At 38.3% G+C, this 27,716-nt stretch overlaps 1 protein-coding gene across 1 annotated transcript in view; it reads left to right on the forward strand.

The window, feature by feature from the left end:
- The window catches only part of CACHD1 (cache domain containing 1), a 154,217-nt gene that overhangs the window by 36,444 nt on the left and 90,057 nt on the right, over window positions 1-27,716 (forward strand). The window contains exon 2 of the mRNA XM_081324948.1: window positions 21,878-21,940. Within this exon, the coding sequence (XP_081181074.1) occupies window positions 21,878-21,940 (63 nt within the window). The remainder of the gene's footprint in view (window positions 1-21,877; window positions 21,941-27,716) is intronic.

Here is a 27,716-nt window from a genome sequence, read left to right on the forward strand (position 1 = left end):
GGGTACAGTTTATCCCAATTGTGCCATAATATCCAAGATTTGGAATATGATTTTGTATTTTTGGTTGTTTTTCCCCCCAAGTGCTTTTTTCAAAGTTTTTCCAGGTCCACTCTTAAATATTTGTAAATATAGGCAGAACGTAGAATAATAGCTTTATTTGGGAGTGAAGCGGAGGAATGAAGAACATTTTTATAGATTAATATGGTCCTTTGTCTTACAATTAACCAGTCTGAACACTAAGCTAAAAGGCAAGATGACTTATGAAATCTGTTCATGAATAAAAGTGATGAGAGATTGCTTTCACTGCCCAAAGTGGCTACTTGGCAGTGAAAATTTTAACTGAAGAGTGGTGTGTCATTTTTTTAAACAGCACTGAGCAAGGAGATTTATAACTGATCCTTTTGATTGCAGCATCCCTGCAGTCACATGATTTCTGTTTGCAATCTTCACTGCTGTCTTCTGATAAGCAGTCAATGGGGAAGCTGGCAGGAGGTTGCAATTGGTGGTCACATGACCATGCGATAATGCAAATGTGCGGGATTGTCAGGCACAAATAACCAGGCACATTCATTGAGTTCAAAGCACAGAAGAACTTGTTATTACTACTTATGTATAAGAATCTAGTCAACTAACGTTCAAAGTTAAGTTGGCGCTACAAAAGTTCCATGGAATTCATGGGATGAGGCTGGACTTGGGTCTGTTGTGGCATCAAGCTCCCTGCGCCCTGTGCGTTCCCACAGAGAGGGCCTCCTCAGGGTGCCACCGATCAGAGAATGTCAATTGGTGGCCCCCAGGGGGAGAGCCTTCTCTATGGGCGCTCCGGAGCTGTGGAATCAGTTACCGGTAGAGCTCCGGATGGCGCCCGATCTTCGCTCCTTTCGTCGCGATCTCAAGACGTTTTTGTTTGTACAAGCCGGCCTAGCCTGATGGGGATTGGTGGGGTTTTTTATTTTTTGTATTCTTAATTTTATCTTTGGGGTTTTATAATTGTATATCAATTGTTTTAAAATTGGGCAATCATTTAATTTCTTTTTAATATTTGTATTTTGTATTTTACTCTTGCCCTGTGAACCGCCCTGAGTCCTCAGGGAGAAGGGCGGTATAGAAATATTATTAAATTAAATTAAATTAAATTAAATGTAATGATGACATGTTTAACTCCACTTACAGCTCAACCTGCTCTTTTCCTATAGGGATTGACCTAATGACTGTAACCGGGACTGTTGCAACTGTTGTACTGGAGCACAGTCATGAGATGACAGTCATTGTCATTGTAAGACATAATAACAGAATAACAGACTTGAAAGAGACCTTGGAGGTCTTCTAGTCGAATACCCCACTATTCCATTTTCCTCTTAAAACTTCCATTGTTGGAGCCCACAACTTCTGGAGGCAAACCAATGGTGGGGTTCAAATATGTGAACAACCGTTCTCTGTATGGATGCCACTTCCGGAAGCCCATTCTGGGCCTTGGCAACAAAAAAATAGCTACCGGTTCTGTCAAAGTGGTGCAAACCAGCTGAATCCCACCAATGAAGCAAACCATTCCATTGATTAATTGTTTTAACTGTCAGGGAATTTCCTCTTAGTTCTAGGTTAGGTCTCTCCTTGATTAGTTTCCATCCACTGCTTCTTGTTCTGTCTTCAGGTGCTTTGGAGAATAAGTTGATCCCCTCTTCTTTGTGTCAATCCCCTAGTCATGCTTTACACTTGTCATACTTGTGACAGCCTCATAAGTCACACTTTTTGATCACATCGCTAAGCCTTGTCAGTCTTAAAAAAACCCTTGCAATCTTCCTGTAAATGGTTCTTAACCCCATGGGGTTTCATGAACCCCTTTAAGTGTTTAAGAAGTGTTTGACAATATGTAGCTGTTTGGTATCATATTTATCATGGAAATAGAATTCTTTCATTTTGTATCTGGACAGGTGTGTATAAGTGTCTTTCACTGTGTATACTTTATTGCCTTTTTAATATCAAATTAATGTTTGATATTAATATTTAATATTAAATAATATTTAATATTTAATTTATTAAATAAATAATACTAAATATTAATTGAAATTCATTTTACTTGTGAAAGACTAAAGTATGTGTATTCCAAAGATATGCAATGGAAATCACTCAAAATAACTATGGAATCAGTATAATATGCTTGCAGGGGTGCAGTTTCTTACCAATTTTTGTGGTGAAACAAAGAAAGCGCATTTCCCATAGTTTCTCCTACAACCTCACTTAAAAGAGGGGGAAAAGCTGAGATTTCCAACTTGTATTCTTCAGTGATGTTTATCATGTCATTCCATCTCTTGGCTGTTGAAAACAATAATACATTCAAAAAAGGGCATTGCGGCTACAGAATATTATTTATTGTCTTGTTTTTGCTAGCCTTCCCCAATTTTGTTTATTTATTTGACTTATTTATAGCTTGAGATTAATAGATTAGAAAACAAAGGCAGAAAGAAGCAAAATGATTAATAATACAGTGTATATAAAATTACAAATGAAAGCAAATATATTGTGTCCCAGTATAATGTTGCAGGATCTAATCTGGGTTGGTCACCAGGATCAGAAGTTTAGTCTTTAAAGCTTTCGTGCATACCGGTAGAGAAAAGTTACCTGAGGATGGGCTCCAGCACAAGTCCAAAATCTCAGAAGACTAAACCTCTGGTCCCGGTGACCGACCCAGATTAAATCCTGGAAATAAAATTAAGCAGTGCATTATACAGACGTTCTAGCACCAGGTAACCAGAAATAATATTCCCTGATTAACTGAAGAAAACTGGAGTACACGCCCTTTACAGCAATTACAATTGCTTTATTAGAGCCGCAAGCCAGTAGGTTTGTTCTGGCTGAGAATTCTGGGGATCTGGAAACTAGCAGCACAGGAAAAGCTGGTCTGTGCAAACCTGTAAAATGCATATTTCTCACAGGATAGCGCTGAAGAGTTGTTGTAGCAATTCTTTGTTCGGATCCTAGAAAATGTGTTTTCATTTGACATCAGCCTTGGCATATATTATTTCCAAGTTCATATTATTTACATAATAGATAGATAAATGAGAACAGTTAAATGGCTCTTTCTGTTGGGCTTTTTAAAAGCTATGTGCTTCTTGATCTTGCTAATCATTGTTAGAACAACACATGAAGCATCATACATATTAGATGGTGGTGGGTTGTTGTTGTTTTGCCCAGAGTATGAAGTTACACAGACTATGCTGTAATTTTTCATTCAGCAGACAGCTGTGTACTGTATGTACTTTTGTATGATAGATTGTCCTAGAGAGTAGAGAAATCACCAAAAAGGAGACAGACTCTCTTGGCATGAACAGAATTCAGAGATATTTGTGGTAAGACGGGCGGCCAATAAATTTAATAAACAAACATAATAAAAACATAATAAATAAAATACAACTTGGTGGTGAAGTATGGGAGCTGATTAACATTTAAGGAACAGAAGAAAACGGGTTTATTTTCAAGTCATGTTTGTGTTGCTGCAACAAATAAAGTTAGTATTACTATTTCATGGTAGTTGGATCTGAATGTTGGTATGAAGAAGCAGAAGAGAAAGAATACAGGTAGTCCTTGGATTACATCTATTTGTTCAGACACCATATGAAGTTATGATAGTGACGAATGAATCATAGCCACGACTGATCCTTAATGTTTTGTCCATTGCAACATCTTCACAGTCATGTGATCAAAATTTGGGCACTTGGCAATTTTTGCTGGCTCTTATAATTTCTTCCCCTTAAGTGTCATCCTGCAGTAATCATTGTTTAATAAAATTAAACTTCCTCCTTCCACTCACCCAATAAACTCTTGTTCCTTTTTCCTAAAACATGTTTACTGTCAACCTTAATCCAGATAGTTGCTCAAATTTACCTGGCAGGTAGGCATTCCAGGACACAGCTCCTTGATATGTGTGTGTTTAAAATGTGTGTAAGACATAAACGTTATTAATCATTTTCTCCTATGTGTTCAACTTAAATGGAGTAAGAATTTGTTTCTCAATGGGAGGGAGGGATTGGTATTTCTGTGTTGCAACAACCTTGTCTGTACTCAGACCTTCATCATTCTACCTCTCAGAGCTGATCCACCTTATGATTATAATTTCATTTATATATTTATTTCTAAGAAAAATGTTTGCCTTTTTCCTATCTCTTTCCCATCCCTAATTCTTTTGTGCTGTGTCCTAGATAGATATCTGAGAGCAACGGAATATCTTACTGATTTTTATAAGACTCTTGGAAACTGGGGTGGGGAAGGGTTAAAGGCTTCTAAATAAATACATTGATAGTTGAAAAAAAAAGAATTCAGCAGAAATTTCAGGGTGCTAGCTATTATTGAATAGACAGTGGTTGGTACAGACTCAACTTTATTATTCAGCCATCATAGTTAGTCTGCAACATGATATAATGGCATTATTTATGTGAAAATAGCTATTTTCCTTTGGAAATGAATTTGTCTCTTTTCCATTTAAATAATTTGATTTAGTTTTCATTTTATTTGACCTTATGTTTGGACTTTGGTGGTTTAACTAACTTTTACATCTTACGTGACTCTTTTCTTAGTCTCTGCTGAGAATACAAGAATCTTTTTGGAGAATTATTACTCTTCTGTTGTAGAGTATAATAAATATATGTTCTTCATTCTCTACTCCCAGTCTTAACATGATGACAAATAATAGTGCATCTGGGGGAAGGGTGCCCTACCATCTGTTTTATATTTTGATATTGCATAACATCAGCTTCAGTTCTCTGAAAGATTGCCATGTACATTGTCAAGACTATAACATTTGTCAAATTACATATACTAAATGCTGAATTGTTTTAGCATATGGAACTAATTTTCTTCCCCACCCCCCTTCTTTTGGCTTTGAAAAAGTACCTTGATGACATATTTGGTACATTTCCAGCTCTTCTTTATTGAGGGAAAATAAGAGTTTCCAAGAGGTTATGTGTAGAAATACAGTTCCTCTGATGGGACTTCCTTCTGATTTTTATAGTCTAGAAGTCTTTCATTTCAGTATTAGTGTGACTTGGAGCAATTATTCTCTTTGTCCCATTGGTTTTTACAAATATTTATTTTTGTTAGAATTGGGCCTTGACAGCTCAAATTATTGGATAGTAGCCCCAACAAAGCAAGTTTTATGAACATGCTTTATCTATTGTAGTGACAATTTGATTTCTTCTTAGTTTTTACAGTTCTGCAGCTAACATTTTGGTTTCTTTATATACAATATTTACGTACTGTTGAGCTCAGAAAATGGTTTATATTGTAAAGATCAGTAAAAATACAAATCTATCATAAAATATGAAATGCACTGCTCACCATCCATCCCCCAAAGTCTGTCCAGAATATCATTATCTCTAATCATTGTCAGAAGGCCAACAAGTGCACCAACCTTATCTCCAGAGTATAAGTAATCCTTAGTTTATGACCAGTTGCTTAAGCACCTGTTTGAAGTTACCATAGTCCCTACTAGGGGGCTATGTGTGACCCAGATTCAAAATTCTGGTATTTGTCCCAACTTCCACCATGGTCATGTGACAGAACTTGGGGCACTAGAGAGAACTAAACATTTTAGTTAAAGGAGAAAAATACACAAGCCTCATTAAAAGGTAATTAACTGGGTCTCATAAAATGACACAAAACATAACATTGAAAATATTGAAGGACGCTTTTGAAAAATGGATCTAGAAGTTAGTATCAACACTGTCAATAGCGGTGTTTTTTTTCCTATGGATATACTATGTCCAAAAGGTTATGGAAGAAATGGCAGGTGAGGAACAAATTTTATTGGACCAGACAAAAGATGGCTTTGAAAGTGGATCTACAAATGACAGGCTATGAGAATGACATGGAAAAGAATGTCTCACTAAAGAAAACACAAAAGAAACACACACATACACACACACACAAAACCCCCAACAGATTATATTTTAAAACTACAAGGAAATACAAATAATAAATCAAGGGAATTACCTGGATAATTTTTTTACATTGGATTTACAAATGAGACTTGTTAAAGTTTGAAAAATCTTGTGAGAAGGGAGAAATAAAAAATGAAAAGAAATGAAGTTCTACAATATTATTTGAATAAGACTAAAGATTAAGATTGTTAGAAATGGAAGGTATGTAAAATTGGTTTATTTGATTAAAGTTAAAATAAGATAAGTTGTTACTTCTGGAAACTTTTAATGGATTTTCTTCTAAAACTAAAATTGAAAAGATGATGCTTTATAAATTTGCCTGCAGAAAAGGGATGGAATATGAGATGAAGGGATTGCTGTTGTAAAACTAAGAGCCAGTGAAAAATTACAAAAATTGTTTTATAATTGAATTAAAGGTTGGGAGTCACTTCTTTTATAGATTTCTCTTACTTTAATGCATTTTTATTTTTATTTCTTTTTAATTGTTTAATGTTCTTTTTTCTTTTGCACCTTATAATTTTTCTTTTTTAGTTTGTATTACTATTGTCAATAAAAATATTTAATAAATTAGATAGATAGATAGATAGATAGATAGATAGATAGATAGATGATAGATGATAGATAGATAGATCATTCTACTGTTGACAACCAATTCTTTCTCAACAATTTTCCCAAGAAAGGGAAAGCTTGAGATAGGATATTATGTTCAGAGATGTATAATAAATATATCAGCAGTAAGGGAATTATGTTCATTCTATCTTAATTCCTGGAGATCTCCCAAAATGCTAACTTTATTTCATAATTTTTGAAAAATCGATGGCTGAATATACTGTATTTCATAAACAAACTTGTGTAAGATACCATAATATGCCTTCTCTGCTGCTTCTTGCAATGCTAGCTTTCTTCTTGTTTGTACATTAAATTATTTTCTATGATAGTTTTTCTTAACCATATTCAAAGTATCCAAAGTATGACAGTAAGTGGATGCAGAACTTTCCTGTCACTGCCATATTTGTCAAGCTTGTCAAAGTATGAATTTGCTCATGGAAGGTTTTGGAAAGTCTTAAGAATAACATTGCTTCATCAGTTAATGCCTGTTGCATAACAATAATTTGATTCTGCCTTTTTCTCTGGTCAATAAGACCACATCATTTGAACTTCATGTTTTTTTAGCTTACTAGTAAAAATAAAATAATATGATTCTTCTTCCTTAATAAAGGACAGTTTTATCATTTTTAAATATAAAGCTCAAGTAAAAGGCTAGCTTTCCACTATAGGTGGAAATCATAATGTTAGTTGGGACTATTTCCTTTGTTTCTTTTGATGTCCAAAGATTCGGTTAGAAAAGAAAATGATTTTTCCCCTCAAAATGATACCCTTTAATGTCTTTTCTTCTGATGTTAAATTATGTTTATAACTTAATGGGGTGAGGTAGACAATATTTAGCATTAGTAACTGATCAGAGCTTTTAATGAAGCTGTAGAATGAGAGGACACTTGACTGTTGCTCATTTAAAATAGTTGTATTTTACGTTTTTTAATCCCTTTAAGCTCACTGAAACCTGAAAACTCAGAAGATTTAGTGGTGCCCTCTTCAAGGGTGGCCGTGAAATCAAGAGTTCAAATTTCTAAAATTCCTGAAATCCCCAGGAGGGAAAGAAATCAGGGAAAGTGACATTCATCAGCTCAGTGGAACAAATATAAGATTATTTCACAGTAAATTGTGTTTTCTGCTCTGAATAATGGCTGAAAGACTGCTGGGAAAAATTTTCTTGCCAATCTGCTTTTTATATCTTCATTTGATTTGATGTTATATATATAATACTTGCTTCCTTGTCTTGTACAAAGTGGAGGTCAGAGCTGGAGAACTTAATCTATAGAAAAGAACAAAAATTTTAGAGTTTTGATCCATGTCCATTTCCCTACTAAATATTCTTTTCCACTGATTTTCCATCCCATACGTCTTTAATTTTCATTATCAGTTCTATCTTGATATTTTAATTGTGCTTTTAATAGTGATGTATATTGTGTTTTCATCTGTTGGCATAACTCACTAACAAAAATATGTGTTCATTGTAAACAAGTGAAATTAGAAAATCTGTTTTGCAGTAATGTTTTCTATAAACTTAATTTTAAACCTCAGACTTTATAGACAGAAGATATATTTTTATTGTACAGAATTAAATACTAGATAGGCTTAAGATATGTTTTTTTCATATAAACCTGCAAACTCACTGAATAGAAGAATGGACATGATTTAACTAAGATGTGCATTGCATGAACAGTGTCAGTATGTGTTTTCCCATAAGATAGAATATAAGTGTTTATGCTGTTTAGAAGAGAATATTTCTAGCTCAGGGTTGAACTACGAACAGTACTGATGATGTCACCTAGTTTGGTAATGAAATGTTTGCAAGAGCCAAGCTCTGAGAGCACCAAAGACCCCACAGTTTGTTTGATAATTATAAATAATTCAATGTTCTTAATAAAATGTGTACAACCTATTTTGGATAATAAATCTCAGAAGTTGTATTTTTCCTTTGTGATTTACTAGTTTGTTTATGCTAAAAGTATTTAAAGATTTTGGTAAGTTTATATGCTTGTTTTAGAACTGGTTCATCTAGAACAGACATGTCAAACACAAGGCCCGGGGGCCAGATCCGGCCCGCGAAGTGGTTTCATGTGGCTCGCGAAGCCGTCCTGGAATCAGTGAGGGAACGGCCCCCACTGCCCTGGCCCTGGCCCAGAGACCCTCCTTCCACCAGAGACCCTCAGATCTGTCCCACTCCTGCCCAGGCCCCCATAGGCACCCTTGATGCGAACGATGTAGAGCTGGCCATGCCCACCCAGTAGGCCATACGCACTCTAGCCACACCCATCCAGTAGGCCACGCCCACCCAGGACATACCCACCCAGCCCCCTAAGGGCAACCGCAATGTTGATGCGGCCGTCAGTGAAATTGAGTTTGACACCCCTGATCTAGAATAATGCTTTCATGATATAGAATGATAAAGAATAAAAATAAATTTGTGTCTACATGTTTAGGATTGAAAATGAAGCGGAAGGAGAATAATTACTTATTTCATAGTGAATAAGCATTTCTGCATTTCAAAAAAACTTAGGAAAAACAAGATTTGAAAGAAGCATATACATATATATATATATATATATATATATATATATATATATATATATATATAAAATTTTTATTGAATGTACATTTAAAAACAAAAGTGGACATGTTACAATTTCCCTGGCTACAACACTGCTATTAGTATTACCTTATGTAACAAAGGGAATAACAGAACAGAAAAATACATTCTATGACGGGACAGAATATGACAAAATGTACATATAACATCTGTAAGTTTTCTGGTAAACAATCTTTCAGTTGGCTACGTTGTAAATAAATATCTTTCAATTCTGTCCTGATATAGGTGCTAGTAAAAAGTCTCTGCGTTGTCAACTAATCAATCAATAGTCATCTCAGCGTTCCTCCTTAATTCTAACTATTTGTACAAATTGTTCCAAATTTCATAATACTCTGTTTCAGTTTTATTTTTGATCTCTAATGTTAACCTGTCCATTTCAGTGCAGGATAGAATTTTGTTTATTATTTCTTCTTCAGTAGGGGTTTCCTTTCTTTTCCATTTTTCAGCGTAGGCCAATCTTGCTGTGGTTAAAATAGGCAATAGTAAGTAAAAAGATCCTTTGCTGAATTTATCATTAATAATCCCTAATAGGAAGGTTTCTGGTTTTAAATCAAATTTTTGTAATAATAATAATAATTCTTCAAGCCAATTCTTTATCAGGTGCCAAAAAGTTAGCGCTTTTAAACATTCCCACCACATGTGATAGTAGTTCCCTGGAAGCTTTCTACATTTACAGCATGTTGGTGAGGTTTTTTAAATCTATTTTTGCTAGCCTTTTTTATCTATTTTGCTACCCATCTATAAAACATCTTGTATAAATTTTCTTTATAGGAGGTGGCTAGTGTTAACCTCCTGTTTCTATCCCATCGTGATTGCCAATTGTCTAGGTCTATACTGTAACTGAAATTTTTGCTCCAGATTAGCATTGTATCTTTTACCTGTTCTTCTAACATATCTTGTTCTAGGTAAAGGTAAAGGTTCCCCCGCACATGCGTGCTAGTTGTTTCCAACTCTAGGGGCCGGTGCTCTTCTCCGTTTCAAAGCCGAAGAGCCAGCGTTTGTCCGAGGACGTCTCCATGGTCATGTGGCCAGCATGACTAGACGCCAAAGGCACACGGAACGCTTCCCACCATAGTAGTCCCTATTTTTCTACTTGCATTTTTACGTGCTTTTGAACTGCTAGGTTGGCAGAAGCTGGGACGAGTAACGCACTCACTCTGTTACACGGCACTTGGGATTCGACCCGCCAAACTGCCGATCTTCTGATCAACAAGCTCAGCATCCTAACCCACTGAGCCACCGTGTCCCTTATCTTGTTCTAATAAATATTAATATATCTTTTTTATCATTTTGTCTTCTGTTCCTAGAAGGATTTTATCTAATTGTGTATGCTCTAATTTTATCCTGGGTTCTTTTTTGTCTTTTCTATATTGTGACTGTATTTGTAGGTATGCTCACCATTCCAGCTCTATACCGTCTTAAAATAGTATTTTCCTTGTTTTCAAATCTCCATTATATCTTTATATGTGATTACTCTTCCTAAGTTTATGAATTTGGGGTGCATGAATATCTCTAATATTGATAGCCAATTGGGGATTTCTATATAGTTAAATATTTTAATTTTAATCTACACGTCTAATAGTGCCCGTCTGATATAATGATTCTGGAAGTACAGATGAGCCTTGTTTTTCCCGTCCCACATTATGGCATGCCACCCTATCTGCATGTCGTGGCCTTCTAATGCTAGTAGTCTTCTATTTCTTAGGTGTATCCAATTCTTTATCCATACTGATATTGCCACCTGATAATATTTTTCCCAATTCGGGAGGCCGAGCCCTCCTATTTCCTTTGCGTCCTGTAATAATTTTAATTTAATTCTTGGTTTTCTACCTTGCCAAATAAATTTGGATGTAATTCTGTTTAAATTTTCAAAAAAATCCTTGCCTAATTTAATTGGTACATATTGGAATAAAAAGAGTAATTTGGGTAGTATATTCATCTTGATTGTCACTATTCTCCCCATAAAGGACAGCTGCAAGTTTTTCCATCTGTCTAAGTCTGCTATACACCTGTAATACATCTTGCCGACAGTTGGATCCCCAAGTACCTTACTCTTTTAGATGTCTGGATGTTAATTTTTTCTACTAGCTCAGTTTCTTGTAAATTGGACACGTTTTTAACTAGCATTTTAGTTTTTTCTTTATTAACTTGAACCCCGCAACATCTCCATAATTTTTCAGCACCTGTTGTTGTTGTTAGCTACGAAGTCGTGTCCGACCCATCGCGACCCTATGGACAACATTCCTCCAGGCCTTCCTGTCCTCTACCATCTTCTGGAGTCCATTTAAGCTCACGCCTACTGCTTCAGTGACTCCATCCAGCCACCTCATTCTCTGTCGTCCCCTTCTTCTATTGCCCTCGATCTTTCCCAGCATTAGGCTCTTCTCCAGTGAGTCCTTCCTTCTCATTAGGTGGCCAAAGTATTTGAGTTTTAGCTTCAGGATCTGGCCTTCTAAAGAGCAGTCAGGATTGATCTCCTCTAGGACTGACCGGTTTGATCGCCTTGCAGTCCAAGGGACTCGCAGGAGTCTTCTCCAGCACCATAGTTCAAAGGCCTCAATTCTTTGGCGCTCAGCCTTTCTTATGGTCCAACTTTCACTGCCATACATTGCAACTGGGAAGACCATAGCCTTGACTATACGCACTTTTGTTGACAGGGTGATGTCTCTGCTTTTTAGTGTGCTGTCTAGATTTGCCATGGCTTTCCTTCCGAGGAGCAAGCGTCTTTTAATTTCTTGGCTACAGTCCCCATCTACAGTGATCTTGGAGCCCAGGAAAATAAAATCTGTCACTACCTCAATTTCTTCCCCATCTATTTGCCAGGAATTGAGAGGGCCAGATGCCATGATCTTGGTTTTCTTAATGTTAAGTTTCAACCCAAGTTTTGCACTCTCCTTCTTCACCCGCAACAAGAGGCTCTTTAGTTCTTCTTCACTTTCTGCCATTAGAGTGGTATCATCTGCGTATCTTAGGTTGTTGATATTTCTTCCGGCAATCTTAATTCCAACTTTGGATTCATCTAGCCCTGCCTTTCTCATGATGTGCTCTGCATATAAGTTAAATAGGCAGGGCGACAGTATACAGCCTTGTCGGACTCCTTTCCCAATTTTGAACCAATCAGTGGTTCCATGTCCAGTTCTCACTGTTGCTTCTTGACCCGCATATAGGTTTCTCAAGAGACAAATAAGATGGTCTGGTACTCCCATCTCTTTAAGAACTTGCCACAGTTTGTTATGATCCACACAATCAAAGGCTTTAGCATAGTCAATGAAGCAGAAGTAGATGTTTTTCTGGAACTCCCTAGCTTTCTCCATGATCCAGCGTATGTTGGCAATTTGATCTCTAGTTCCTCTGCCTCTTCGAAATCCTGCCTGTACTTCTGGTAGTTCTCGATCCACATACTGCTGAAGTCTAGCTTGTAGGATTTTAAGCATGACTTTACTAGCATGAGAAATGAGTGCAATGGTGCGATAGTTTGAACATTCTTTGGCACTGCCTTTCTTTGGAATTGGGATGTAAACTGATCTTTTCCAATCCTGTGGCCACTGTTGAGTTTTCCAAATTTGCTGGCAAATTGAGTGTAGCACTTTTACTGCACTGTCTTTTAAGATTTTGAATAGCTCAGCTGGAATACTGTCACCTTCACTAGCTTTGTTGTTGCTCAGCTTTTCTAAGGCCCACTTCACTTCACATTCTAGGATGTCTGGCTCGAGGTCAGTGACCACCTCATTGTGATTATCTGGGACGTTAAGCTCATTCTTGTATAGTTCTTCTGTGTAATTTTGCCACCTCTTCTTAATCTCTTCTGCCTCTGTTAGGTCCCTGCCATTTTGGTCCTTTATCATGCCCATTTTTGCATGAAACGTTCCCTTCATCTCTCCAATTTTCTTGAAAAGATCTCTGGTCCTCCCTATTCTATTGTTTTCTTCTATTTCTTTGCACTGTTCATTTAAGAAGGCATTCTTATCTCTTCTAGCTATTCTCTGGAATTCTGCATTCAATTGGGCATATCTATGTTTTTCTCCCTTGCCTTTCGCTTCCCTCCTTTCCTCAGCTATTTGCAAAGCTTCCTCAGACAGCCATTTTGCTTTCTTGCATTTCTTTTTCTTTGGGACGGTTTTGGTTGCTACCTGTTGTACAATGTCGCGAACCTCTGTCCATAGTTCTTCAGGCACTCTGTCTATCAGATCTAATTACTTAAATTTATTTGTCACCTCTACTGTATATTCAACAGGGATATGATTTAATTCATACCTGAGTGGCCTAGTGCTTTTCCCTACTTTCTTCAGTTTAAGCCTAAACTTTGCAAGGAGAAGCTCATGGTCTGTAGTAGCACCTGTTTAAGCCTAAACTTTGCAAGGAGAAGCTCATGGTCTGTAGTAGCACCTGTAGTAGTCTTGTTCCAGATTCTAAGGGGTCTTCCAGAATAAAAACTAAATTGTCTGCCTAGGGCTGTAATTTAAATGTCTCTTTTCTGTTTTCTAGTCCTTTAATCAGCTTATCGTTTTGGATTATTTTTGTTAGTACTTCTAAAGAAAGAACAAATAATAGAGGACATAGTGGGCAACCTTGTCTCGTGCCTTTTTGTATTTGAACGCTATTTGTGAATTCTCCATTTATAATTACTTGTGCTTCTTGTTTGGAATAGATTGCTTTAAACATGTTTATAAATCTTTCCCCAAATTCCAGTTGAGTCAACATAAAATTCCATTTGATGTTATCAAACGCTTTCTGAGTGTCAACAAAAATCAATGCCATTTGTTTTCCGCTGTGTGATTCTTAATATTCTAAGTTGTCTAGTATAATCGTAACATTGTGTCTAATTTGTCTTTTGGGCAAGAAACCGTTTTGGTTGGTATGGATAAATTCAGCCAAGTATTTTTTTAATCTTTCTGCCATTATAGTCATGAAAATCTTATAATCCGTATTTAATAAAGAAATGGTCCTATAGTTTTTAATGGAAGTCAAATAGGAGTTTTCTTTAGGAATTAGTGAGATAGTTGCTTCTTTCCATGAGTTTGGGAATTTTTTCTGTGTTTAGTACTTCGTTAAATATGTCCAATAAAGTTGGGGCCAAAAGTTCTTGGAGGTTCTTGTATATTTCAGATGGTATTCTGTCGGGGCCAGGTGTATTATTACTTTTTTGCTTTTTAATTGCTTCTATAATTTCCTGGGCTGTTATGTCCTTATTTAATATATTTTGAAATTCTTCCGGAACCTTCGATAAGTCCACTTTCATGAGATATTGTAATATTCTTTCTTCAGTGATCTTTTCGTCATCTTTATAGAGATTTTTATAGAATTCATATGTCACCCATTTTTTCCCTTCATTTTGATGTACCATCTCCCCTGCTTCATTGCATAGTTTACTAATCCATCTTTTATCTTTTTGTTTTTTCAGTCTATAGGCCAACCATCTGGGTTTATTTGCCTGTTCAAAAATTTTTTGTCTTAATACTTTTTATTCTTTGTGCCATTTCTTCCTTTTCTATAATGTTAATTTATTTATTTATTTATTTATTAATTTAATTTCTATACCGCCCTTCTCCCGAAGGACTCAGGGCGGTGTACAGGGCAATAAAATGCAATAAAAATACAATATACAAAAGTTAAAATGAGAATTAAATAGAATGGCCCAATTGCAGTAAAAAGTTAATTAAAATTACAATTAAAATACCCCAAACCCATCAGACCAGGCCGGCTTGTTCATACAGGTGAGTTTTCAGGTCACGGCGGAAAGAGCGAAGGTCAGGAGCCATCCGGAGCTCAACCGCTAAATGATTCCAAAGGTCTGGTGCGCCCACAGAGAACGCCCTCCCTCTGGGGGCCGCCAGCTGACACACTCTGACCGACGGCACCCTGAGGAGGCCCTCTCTGTGGGAGCGCACTGGACGAAGGGAAGTTGCCGCCGGCAGCAGGTGCTCCCGTAAGTAATCCAGACCCATGCCATTTAGGGCTTTATAGGTCATCACCAGCACCTTGAATCTCACCCGGAGGGCAGTTGGAAGCCAATGCAGCTCGCGGAGTAGAGGTGTTACATGGGAGTATCGGGAGACTCCAACACAACTCGCACGGCCACATTCTGCACCAGTTGAAGCCTCCGAGTGGTCCTCAAGGGCAGCCCCATGTACAGAGCATTGCAGTAGTCTAAACAAGAGGTCACGAGCGCATGAGTGACTGTACGCAAGGCATCCCGGTCCAGATAAGGTCGCAACTGGCGCACCAGGCGAACCTGGGCAAAGGCCCCCCCGGTCACAGCTCCTATATGATCTTCCAGGGAGAGCTGTGAATCCAGGAGGACACCCAAGTTGCGAGCCCTATCTACGGGGGGGGTAATACCTCACCCCCCCATAGTTAAAGATGGAATAACCTGAATTTCCCGAGATGCCGGCACGTACAACCACTCAGTCTTGTCGGGATTGAGCTGAAGCCTGTTCTTCCCCATCCAGACCCGAACCGCCTCCAGGAAATGGGACATCACATCGAGGGCATCACTGGGGTGGTTTGGGGTGGAGATGAAAAGCTGGGTATCATCAGCATACTGATGATACCCGACCCCAAAACCACAAATGATCTCACCCAGTGGCTTCATATAGATGTTGAACAGGAGAGGCGAGAGGACTGACCCCTGAGGAACTCCACAAACGAGAGGCCTCGAGGCTGACCTCTGCCCTCCTGCCAGCACCGACTGCAAACGTCCCAGGAGGTAGGAGGAGAACCACTGCAAAACAGTGCCTCCCACTCCCAGCCCCCTGAGACGCCGCAGTGAGATACCATGGTCGATGGTATCGAAAGCCGCTGAGAGGTCTAATAGGACTAGGACAGAGGACCAACCCCTGTCCCAAGCCCGCCAGAGATCATTCACCAGCGCGACCAATGCCATCTCCGTGCTGTACCCGGGCCTGAAACCCAATTGGTACGGGTCCAGATAATCAGCTTCCTCCAGGAACAGAGGGAGCTGATGCGCCACCACGCTCTCAACAACCTTCGCAAGAAAGTGAAGGTTGGAGACCGGACGATAGTTGTTCAAAATAGCTGGGTCCAGGACAGGCTTCTTGAGGAGGGGTCTCACCACCGCCTCCTTCAAGGCGGCAGGAAAGCTACCCTCACTCAAAGAAGCAGTTATCACTGCCTGGAGCCAGCCTCGTGTCCCCTCCCGAGCCGCATAAACCAGCCAGGAGGGGCACGGGTCCAATAAACACGTGGTGGAGCTCAGCCTCCTCATGATCCTGTCCACATCTTCCGGAGTCACAGGATCGAACTCTTCCCAGATAACATCCCCAAGACCGCCCATGTCACCACCGTCAGACTCTGCCCAGTCGGAGTCCAGACCGGTCTGGATCCGAGCGATTTTGTCCGACAGATGTTGGCTAAACTCGGCATGACTCTGCAAGGGCTCCTCCCTCACCTCCTGATTGAGGAGGGAGCGGGTCACCCTAAACAGGGCGGCCGGGCGATTATCTGCGGACGCGATGAGGATAGCAAAGACCTTGCCGTCCTCATCGCCGCGAGATAAGACCTCATAGAGGACCTTAGTCGCAATCGGTCGGATTCAGACCGGCTGGATCTCCAACAGCTCTCTAGGCCCCGGCTCCGACGCTTCATTTATGCTTATTTAAATCTAGTTGTTGTTTTTGGATTTTTTTGTAGTTCTAATTCTAATTTTTTTGTGTTCTTCCTCTAAACCTTTTCAATATTGGCTTTTCTTTTTATTTTCGTTGGCCATGTATGCAATTGCAGTTCCTCTCATAACTTCCTTGGCCGTATCCTATAAGTTTTGAGTGCTAGTCTTTTCTTTCTTGTTTGTCTGGAGGAATATCCGCATTTGTTCTTCCATCTTGTGCTTAAATTCTTTTTGGTTTAGGATTGCCTTTTTTAGAGTCCACCTCCTTGTTGTTGTCTTCTGTTCTTTCCATTTGATAGGAGTATGGTCTGCCCAAGTATTAATGTCTATTACTACATCGTCTATATCTGAATTTAATTCTTTTGTTGTCCAGACCATGTCAATTCTGGACCACGATTGATGCCGCCCTGAATAATATGTAAATTGCTTTTCATTCAAATTTCTCTCCCTCCAACTATCTTGAATATTTAATTCTTCCGCCATTTTAAAAAAAGTACCTGGTAATATTCTTCTGGTTCGTTTTCTTACTTCCTCACTCTTATATCTAATTCTCTGTCTGTAACTGCATTAAAATCGCCAATTAAACAAATGTTCTCATATTCAATATCAGCAATAACCTTATGCAGTTTCTTATAAAATTGTCTTTGTTTCTCATTGGGGGCATAAATTCCTACCAGGACGACCTTTTTTTTCTTCAGGGAAATTTCAATTATCAGTATTCTACCTTCCTCGTCTCAATAGATTTGTTTTGCTGGAATTTTTTCTTTAACATACGGTATATCACAATTCCTCCTTTCTTCTGCTGTGAAAGTGATACAAATTTGATTCCTAGCTTAGAGTGCTTTAGTAGATCTTGGTATTGGTTCTTTATATGTGTTTCTTGTAAAATTATTATGTCTACGTTTTTCTTACTGAGCTTGTTCAAAATTATATTTCTCTTAGCCAGGGAGTTTAGTCCATTTACGTTTAATGATAATACTGTTAATACTTCCACATTACTGCCTATATTTTGATCTTGTCACTCTTGTCGGTCTATCTTCCTTGAGTTCTTTGTGTCTACTTTCATCATCATTGTCATAGTTCATTTTCATTTTTTCTCTTCTCTCCGTTTCCCGTTCTTTGCCTTGTGATTCTCATGTCTTTCTATTATATGTCTCTGTATTGTTCTCTTCTCTTAACTCTCTTTCTTCTAATTCATCTTCATTGCCTAGGTACTGCTGGAAAAATTCTTTTGCTTTGTCAATCATATCTAGCCTGTATCTTTTTTCTTGCCAGGTCACCAGAATCCCTTCTGGCATCAGCCACCTAAAATTGATGTTTTGTCTTATTAATTTTGATGTGATATCTTGGTAGGGCCTTCTTGGGTGTCTTACCCTCCTGGGAACTTGTTTGAGGACTGTTAGTTGTTTGCCTCTGTATTCTATCGGGTCATCCCTGGTTCTGTGCAAGATCTCATCCCTAACTAACTTCTTAACAAATCTAATATGTACTTCCTTGGGTAGGTTATTTCTTTTTACATAGTTTGTGCGGATTCTGTATATTTCATCAATCTCATTTGCCATCTCTTCTTTTCCTGTCCCTAAGGTCCTCGCTAACAAGTCCGTCATCATTTCTGGGAAGTCCTCCCCCTTCTCTTCTTTCACGTTTTGAAAACGTAGATAATGGTCTGCTTTCTCAGTTTCAAGCAGGATGATGGTTTTTTCTAATTCTTTGTTTGCTTGTGAGAGTTTTTCATTCATTTCATCTACTCTTCTTTCCTCCTTATTCATTCTGTCTTCCATTTCTAATAATTTCTGTTCATTTTTCAATATTTGTTGTTGGAAACATTCAAATTTTCCATCCATTGCTCCCATCTTCTCTTTAAGTTCTCCAGTATCATTCCTTATTTCACCTATTTCTTTTTTCAGATCCTCGTGGTTTCTCAGCATAACCTCTTGCATGGATTGTAGCATTGATTGTAGGTCTTTAAGTAAACCTGCTCTCTCCCGTGTCATCATCTCTTCTATGGATCTTTGCCCTGTTGGGCTTAATTCCGCCGATGAGGCTTGGGTTATCTGCCTTCTTCCAGTCCCAACTCTTGTTAGATTTGGGATGCTTGTCATCTTTCGAAATGACGTCAACCAACCCTCTCACTTATACACAAACTTTGTCTTTCCTTCCACCATACCTGGAGAATTTATTATTCTTCCAAAGTTATAGTCACTAGTGCCTTATGTCTTAACAATAATATATTTTGTTGCTAACACAATATAAAACCTATTACGCTAACACTTCTAATATACAATAATCAATATTAATCAATTTCAAGTGTTTATATTCCACTACAGTCCTAATTTATCTATATAGTAACATGTAACAATAATATAATCATTAAGTTACCTAAATATTGTAACAAGTATTCAGTTCATTAGCAGTAAAGACCAGGTTTTACAGTCAGTCTCTTGGCAGTTATAGATATTATTGTATTCAACAAGAAGACAAATAAATTTTCTCACCCTCCTTGGCCATTCAACCTTTTGTTCCTAGTTAGCCTCCTCCAATTCAATCATACAATGGGTTATGTTCAATTAATTCTTATTGGTCTGAGCTCTCAATTCAATTATAGTTTATCCCTTTTGTTTTAGAAAATTTTTAAAGCAATTATTTCACTTCTTAACTTATGAGTGTCACCCTTCCCTCATTAAATGCTAGTTGGTTATCAGTTCTTGTTCAAAATGTCCGTTCTCTCTGCTCAGTCCGCACTGTCGCTCTTTAAAGTTTTTTTAGCTTCTTCTTCTTGGCTTTGCTGCAGGAGCCAGAAAGAGAAACCACCCTTGTTCACCAATCCTTGTAGCCTATGGGTCTGCTACTTTAAGGTAAAATCTCTTTTCCCCCTTCTCCTTGTCGCCGCTTTCTGTCAGGGTAGATGATTTTCCCCTTTCACTCTGGGGCTTCCCCTCTTTTCTTCTCTTCTTTGAAATTCTCTGGAATGATTTCACGATCTGGAACACTTACGAAGGTTCGCTGAGTACTCACTCCGCCAGGTTAGTTGAGTCGCTGTTCCGTTGATTCACCACTGTTTCTGTCCAGGTGACAGCTGTCATTTCTTCACGTCCGTCATAATGGGCCGTCTCCTTCACCCAGCTTTCCCCGAGCCTTTCCTGATTTTTGCGGTTCGGACCGCTGTCGAGAACCATTCACCTGGGTGCCTCCATTTCCAATCTCCTTCCAAGAGATCTGGGGCTTTAAAAAAACCTACCAGGAACAGAGAAATGGCTGTGAAATCGGCACGCTCATTCAGAGCGGCGACTCGGCACAGCCATTCCGTTTGACAGCTGACTCCGCCTCCCTACGATTTGAAAGAAGTATCTTGTTATTCAATGTACATATGAGTTTTAAAGTATGTATATTTTCTTTAGTTTTGACCATTGGCCTTAGATTTAGTCAATCCATTAACACTTTTTTATACTTTTTTTTACAGTGCTTTTCAACCTGTCGTATGCATACCACCTGCCAGGTGCCAAAGTACCACCAGTGGTATGCGTACCACAGGTTGAGCAGCACTGTTTTATAGCACTCTCTGGCCAGTTTACAATGTAGAACAGTGGTTCTCAATCTTTTCTTCACCATGGACCCCCTTTAAATAACTTTTGTGACCATGGCCACGGACCCCCAAGACTTAACTCAAAATTTAAATTATAACATTTCTTCAAGCCTTCACGGACCATAGACCACCAGGGATACACGAACCACAGGTTGAGAACCACTGATGCAAAGCATCAGTTTATTGATCTGGAAAGGATGGAAGGCTGAGTCAACCTTGAGCCCTGTCAGGATTGAATGGAGGATATGGGCGGAGTTTGCGTGCAATACTGCACTTTAAACAATGTGCCACCTGGGCTTCTAATCCCCACCAATTAAATTCAGGTGGGACAAAAGGAGGTTGAAGGGTCTCCAACAGCTTCTTTCTTTCCATGCAGCTTCTCATCTGCATCTTCTTTTGGGTCCCAGGTTGGTTGAAGGCATGCAGCAAAGAAGGGACAAGAGCATAAGGATAACTTTCTCCTCGCCTTTACAGTGCTGTTCGAATGCTCCTGAGAGTATAACTCAAGAGTTAAATTAGGAAGTTTCTGGTTCAAGGATATGCCTGAATAGTGAGCAATTTCTTATCTCTGTCTTATTAGTTTGGCCTAAGAAAGACGATTGTGTCTTTCTTTTATTCTAGTGAAATATAAATAAAGATACAGTGGTTAATATAAGCTATTGGATAGTCCCCATTCACCCTGAGTCCAATTTACCTTTCAGATATAGGGGTATAAAAGGGGGGAAGACTACAAATGCCATCCTTGACCTCCTAGAGGAATAATTTTAAAGGCAATGATTAATAATAATTTTTTTTTAAAATTTTTACTTTATATTCCTTATATGGTACTGACCTAGAGAAAAAAGAAAAAGTATGAAAGGAGTTGAACTGGTAAAAAAAATAAAAATGCAGAGCTATGTGAAAGTAGTAATCAATGCAATAACTGCATTCTCCTTGTTTAAAACTTGGGCGATGCATTATCCCTGTGGTGGTACTTCATGTGAACATCAGCACTGGGAGAAGAAAGTATAAGCCTATCCTTTCCCATCATGGCAAATATCTATAGGGGCCTCTACTTGATATCAGATAAAAGCAGTTTAGAAGTCTAGACTGGTTCCTAATGAATTGAGATTAACAGGGAAGAAAACCTGAAAGCAAAGAGATTGGAAGAGGGAAGGCATTTTTAAAAAGCTGCATTGAATTAAATGTATGTGTAAACAATTCCTATACTTGGACAAAATCAGATTTCAGATGTAAAGCATAGCTTTTTTTTAATTTATACCATTTGAATGCAATAGCAGGCACTCTGGATGCAATATCCTAGTCTTTTTCCACAAAAACACAAACATGTTTAATTTAATTAAGGAAGCATATGTGTGTCTAAATGAAACTGGTGTGGTTTTTCATTCTCTGGTATGATAATTCTTTTAAACTTTAATCTTTTGCCTTATAATACCAGTACTCAATCCAGCTGCTTTTTATTCTGAATATGTTAAAACCATGATTATTATGCCATGATGTCTAAGTGGTCTTTCTTAATTGTGTTGCAGCGGATATTCAACTCCTTTGTGTACACAGAAAAAATCTCAAACGGAGAAAGTGAAGTTCAGCAGGTAAGAAAGTGTTACTTAACCACCAATTACAACAATAATATACTATTTTTTTTTCTTAATGTTCTCTCCCGGGTCTATACATTAAGTAGGGTTTTTTTCCCCTTGTTTTGTTTGCCTTTTTTGTTTTACTTCATTGTTTAAATTGCTAACTTATAAATGCTTCTGTTGAGAATTGAATAAAGTTTTGCATTAGAAAATGCTGATGGATTCATGAAAGTGTTAGATTGAAAGTGTTTTTTCTTCACTGAATAGCATTGATGGTTGTAAAACATTTCATTTTGATGCTGGTTATAGTGCGTTCAGAGTAGTTCAGAGTTCTCCAGTAAAGTTTTTCTCCATCAAGAAAAGAGCATTCAAACCCCCTGAAGTGTAAATAAGACCAAGCCAAACAAAGACAGTTCATCTGGAAACACTTTCCCTTTCTTCTGCCTGTGGGGGGAAAGTGGATCAAAGAATGCAAGAATGGGGAGGGCCACGTGGGCCCACAGAGAAGGACTGTTTGGAAACCAAAAGTCTGCAGGGAAAAAAAACACACCCAAAGAAGCAACTGTCTTAATTGTCTCCAGTCAATGCCAGAGGATGGTAACACGGTCCTTTGGGCTATGCTGATTAGGACAAACATAGAAATATCTTGGGATTTTGCTTTCTGAGACAGATGACACCTCTTCTGTAAGTTGTGTAGCATATAGGACATATTCTAGGCATTCATATACACTCATTGGATATGGAGAATACCACTGTTGGGTGTGCTTCACTGTCAAAGTTTGGTCTACAAACATTGCTTCTCCTGAATCACTTATTATGTGTATAGATTGGCAGTGGAGTTTGACATTGAAGGACACATGTTTGGTATTATTAATTTTCCATTAGACACATCTTCAAAAGTTTCTCTCTAACTTTGTTAAAAGCAAATTCAGCTGGGTTACTGCCACACAAAAAAGAATCCAAAAAGCTTTTTAGAAGGCATAACGAAAGAGATTTATCTTCACATCCTGTCGAGGAGCAATGGAAACATTTTAGACATGTAACTGATAATTTAAATTGTTTATTATAAAGCTTTTAATATAATTATGTTAGCAAGTGGACTTTTTTTCCTATTGGTTAAACCCGATTGACCTTACACAAGATAACAAAGGAATCTGTAAAAACATACTAACCGAGGAAACAGTCTAAAATGGGCAGTCACCTACCTTGCTCTTACCTAGTTTATGGATAGACTTAAGTGTAAACCCCATCAAATCTAGACCTGTACCAGATTGCTGTAACTGGATAAAATAAGAAAGTACTTGTAATCTAGCAAAGCTGGAGTATACCAAATTGAGGAAGATTAGAGGTTTGAGAGTAGATCACTACTATTTATCTTTTTAAAAAAGATTTTTTTATTGTTAGCAAAGGGAAAGAAAAGTCTAATTTGATAGTGATAGTGAAATAAAACAGAGAAACAAGTAAGAAGCATAAATAAAAACACTAAAGGATAACTTTCTAGTGACACATTCTCCCTTTCCCTTCTCTTCCATCAGTTTCTCACAACTGTTGATTACAACCTGGACATTTATACATTGAACATTGAAGATAATTGCTTTTAAGTCCTTTCGCCTATTATTTTTTATTGGTCTCGTAACTTTTTCCTTAAAAACCTTGTGCATGTAGATGACTTTAGGAGAGATTGGGATGGGGGTGATGCAACCATTCTGGCCTCCTTCTGGCCACCAGTGCCATTGACCATGGTGTTCTTCTGGAGCAGCTTTGGTGGTTGGGAGTGGGAGGCACTTTGTGTGGTGTTTCTACTTTCTGGTTACAGTCAGTGTTGGAGAGGTCAATGAAGGATGTACCTTGGCGCTTCAGTATTTTGACTCGCCTCTTTAATACCTACATGAAATTGCTGGAGGAAATAATCTGATGGCATGGGGTGCGGTATCATTAGAATGCTGAAGATATTTTGTTATTCATTTCCACCACTAGATGGACAGATGAATGCTATTGCAGTCTGGCTGAGTGGGCATAGGGTCTCAGGGGCTGGATGGAGTGACTTTGACTCAATCCTGGCAACCCTGGCAAATCAGAGTGGGTCTGGGTTTTTGGTTCCCCCAACCTGGGTGATATTTCATTTTTTACTATTGACAGCTTTGCATAGATCTGTCTTATGTGCCAGTTGTGCCCTTTCCTGCAACATGCTATACATTGGGCTGCCTTTGAAGACTACCTGGAAGTTTCAACTGGTCAAAATGCAGTGGCATGGATAGTGATGTGTGTCCCCAGATTTACCTATGTTACACATCACTTGCACAAGTTGCACTGGCTCACAGTTTCTTTCTGGGTGCAATTCAAGCTTAACTTTAAAACTGTAAAACATGGGACCAGTTTATCTGCAGGACTTCCCTCTCCTTAAGGATATGTGCCCATTTTCTTAGATGAAAAACAGGTTGGACATGCTCCTAGTCTCCCCTTTTATATGTTGCCATCTTATGGAATCTAGGAAGTATGCCTTTTCCATGTCAGCCACTGCCCTATGAATCACCCTATCCCGTGATATTTGGCAGCAGCCCCCCCCCTCCACTCTTTTAACCTTCCAAAAAGCACTTAATATCTGGCTTTTCTTGCAAGCACAAGGTGAGGGTGAAATTAATCAGATGAAACTTGTGGTCTGCATGTGAAAGTTTAGCTATGGCACTAGGATTTTTTGTTTATTTGGTTAGTTTTAGTATAAGTGGTTTTAATACATTTTTAATTGCAAACAGATACCAGCTATTCACGGGTGTTCCGGTGTCTAAATTTGGCTTGCTGTGTAATGTGTAGTAGGGGTCTCCAATCTTTCTTACTCCATAGACTGGCAATGATGGCAGCAGGGGGGAAGGGGATGGTTTCATGCGTACAACTCAATCCTGTGCATGCACAAATGAAGCTTCACACACTTGCCCTCTGCTTGCGCAGATTGATACCTTTTCATGGCACGGGAGTTGGAGACCCCTGATATATATAGGATAAAAAGGAACCATTCCTGCATAGATTTTGGTCAGACCTCTCTAATAGGTATATACTCTCAATTTTGCCATTACTACATTTCTCTTAGTCTGGTCAACCAATCTAATATTGTTGACAAGATTCCTCTTTTCCAGTGTTGTACAAAATTTGGTCTTGCAGCTGCCAGCATGTAGTAGTAATTGTGACATTTTGCATTTATTGTTTCTGGAATTATATCTAATAAAAATGGTTTCAACTCGAATTTTATTTTTAGGACTTCCTATTTTGATGTATTTTTGAGTACTTTTGAATTTTTTTATATAACCACTGTATATGATTAAATGTTCCTTCTTTGTTAGGACATTGCTAGGATGTTTTCAATATTTAATATATGATTTTTCTAATTTGGTAATCAGTGATGGATTTACATTTATAAAATATTTTGGATCAATTTCACCTTAAATATTTCAAGGTGCACCTGTAGGTACTAATGCTACTGCATTCTGGACAATTGTAGTTTCCAGATGATTTTCAAGTCCCAGTTAGAGTGTTTTGCAACACCCTAACAAAGAAATGGTTAAGGCATGAGTGGTTGCAAGCAGGGTCTCCCAATCCAGGATGGGGCACAATTAGCACACTAAATGGAGTGATGTAAACATCTGTACCCATACGCAAATGATATTCAAGCTCTTGATGAGCTGCTATAAATAGTTCATAGAGATGAAACAGACATTGCAATTCTGGAGCACTGTGGAGGAAAACCAGAAGCAAATTTGGTCAAATCAAGAATGACCTCACATTTGTACCTACATTACAAGGACAGAAAATTTTTGTGTGTGTGTTTATACACATACATACATACACACATACACATACATACACACACACAGTTCTTGCATTAGAGTTCTGGGATATATTCTCCATGTAGGAAGGTCAATTCTGAAGTCCATACAATAGAATTGGAGTTAACCATTATAACTAGTAAGGATAGTATACTTTCTGATCAACAAATCGATGAAGCCACAAAATGGTTTAGGGCACGGGCACCGGCCCATGGGCCGGCAGTTTGACACCCCTGGTTTAGGGGAATAATGTACAAACCAGAATATTACATTGTTACTTGGCAATTATAACATCATCCCTGAAGATCATGCATCAGAGTGCTACTATTATACCACCAATCTGCTGAATGCACCAGTTGTTGTATGATGATACAGTTCTCTTCTTGCAAACAGGGAATTGGCAGGAGTTCGTTCTTAAACCAGCTAATGTCAAATATTGCCAATAAGTGAGCCCATGCATCACTCTAGGCCAGGGGTAGGCAACCTTGGCTCTTTTACGACTCGTGGACTTCAACTCCCAGAATTCCTGAGCCAGCCATGCTGAGGAAAAAGGGAAAGGTTTCCAAGCTGAGCCAAGCTGGCTCAGGAATTCTGGGAGTTGAAGTCCTACCCCTGCTCTAGGCTATGGCGTGGTTGTACCATGATTTATTGCATAACACACAATAGTAAAGTTCACATAATACTCTAAGCCAACATCAAATAAATCAGATATGTCAATAGGTGCACTATTGAGCCTAAAATAGAATCAGAGCATTAGAAGAGATGGCAAGAGCCTGGAAAAAAATCATTGTCAGAGAAAATGGCAATACCTCCCACAGAAAGCAACCTAGTGTAGTCCTAATAAGTTTGCATGATAGAAAGGTAGCTAGGAAAATATGAACAGAACCTCAGAAGTTTGAGGCTTGCCTCAGGGAATACAGTTCTTTTTATGTGGCAGATTGTCTTCTGTCAGTAGGAAAAAAATTAATAAAAACACTTGTTGCTTAGTGTAGATTGGAATAGCCTGCTGTGATTGACTTATCTTGGAGACATTGGTACAAATAAATGCTTAAACTCTCATAATAGTTATTCCATCCAAATAATGTAGCTCTAGACATTTAAAAGGCTAATAATGTAGGAGCCTTCCAAAGGATGCATTTCTCTGACAAATTTTCAAACAGGGATAGCAAGAAGAGAATTCCTTAATCTAAAATAATTATGTTCAGCCTTTATTCTTTTTACTACATGATCTTTGATCCAGGAATTATTTGTATTAAGAGAATAGAAAGGTGTGTGTGTGTGTGTGTGTGTGTGTGTGTGTGTGTTGTGTGTGTGTGTGGTGCATATTCTTGATTTTAAAAGATCCATGTATCATATTCTAGACTAAACCAAAGTATCATTGTTAGTCTTTAGCTATACAACATAATGTAATGGAAAAAACAGTAATTGAGACATATAAGAAGAAGCTTGGTCTGGGAGTTAGGACATCAGGCTAGAAGCTAGGAGACTGTGAATTCAGGTCCCCTTAGACACAAAGCCAGTTGGGTGATCTTGGGCCAATCACTCTTTCTCAGTCCAAAGAAGGAGGGAATGGCAAACCACTTCCAAAAACTTTGCCAAGAAAACTTCAGGGACCTGTCCAGGGAGTTGCGAGAAGTTAACACAAGTGCGCATGTGTGCGCGCGCACACACAAAAACACACACACACAGCCAGTAATATTGGGTCCAAGATCACCACAGAATCTCTCGATGAAAGATTTTAAGAGCCAATATGAGCTTTTTAATACAATTTGCTATGTTTTCTTTCTGTTTGTTGCACCTAACATCCCCTGGTCATTTTGCTGTTGCAAGATCTTGACTTCTTTGCCTGATCTGCAGATAGTTTTAAAGGGCTTTGTTTTCTTCCTGGCTTGCTTGGTCCTGGATGAGAATTACAAATGATTGGCACAATGGACTTCTAGCACAGCAGAGGCAAAAGAATTAAACACCATGGA

The sequence above is a fragment of the Vipera berus genome, assembly GCF_964194415.1.
Source record: "Vipera berus genome assembly, chromosome: 3".
NCBI lineage: Eukaryota > Metazoa > Chordata > Lepidosauria > Squamata > Viperidae > Vipera > Vipera berus.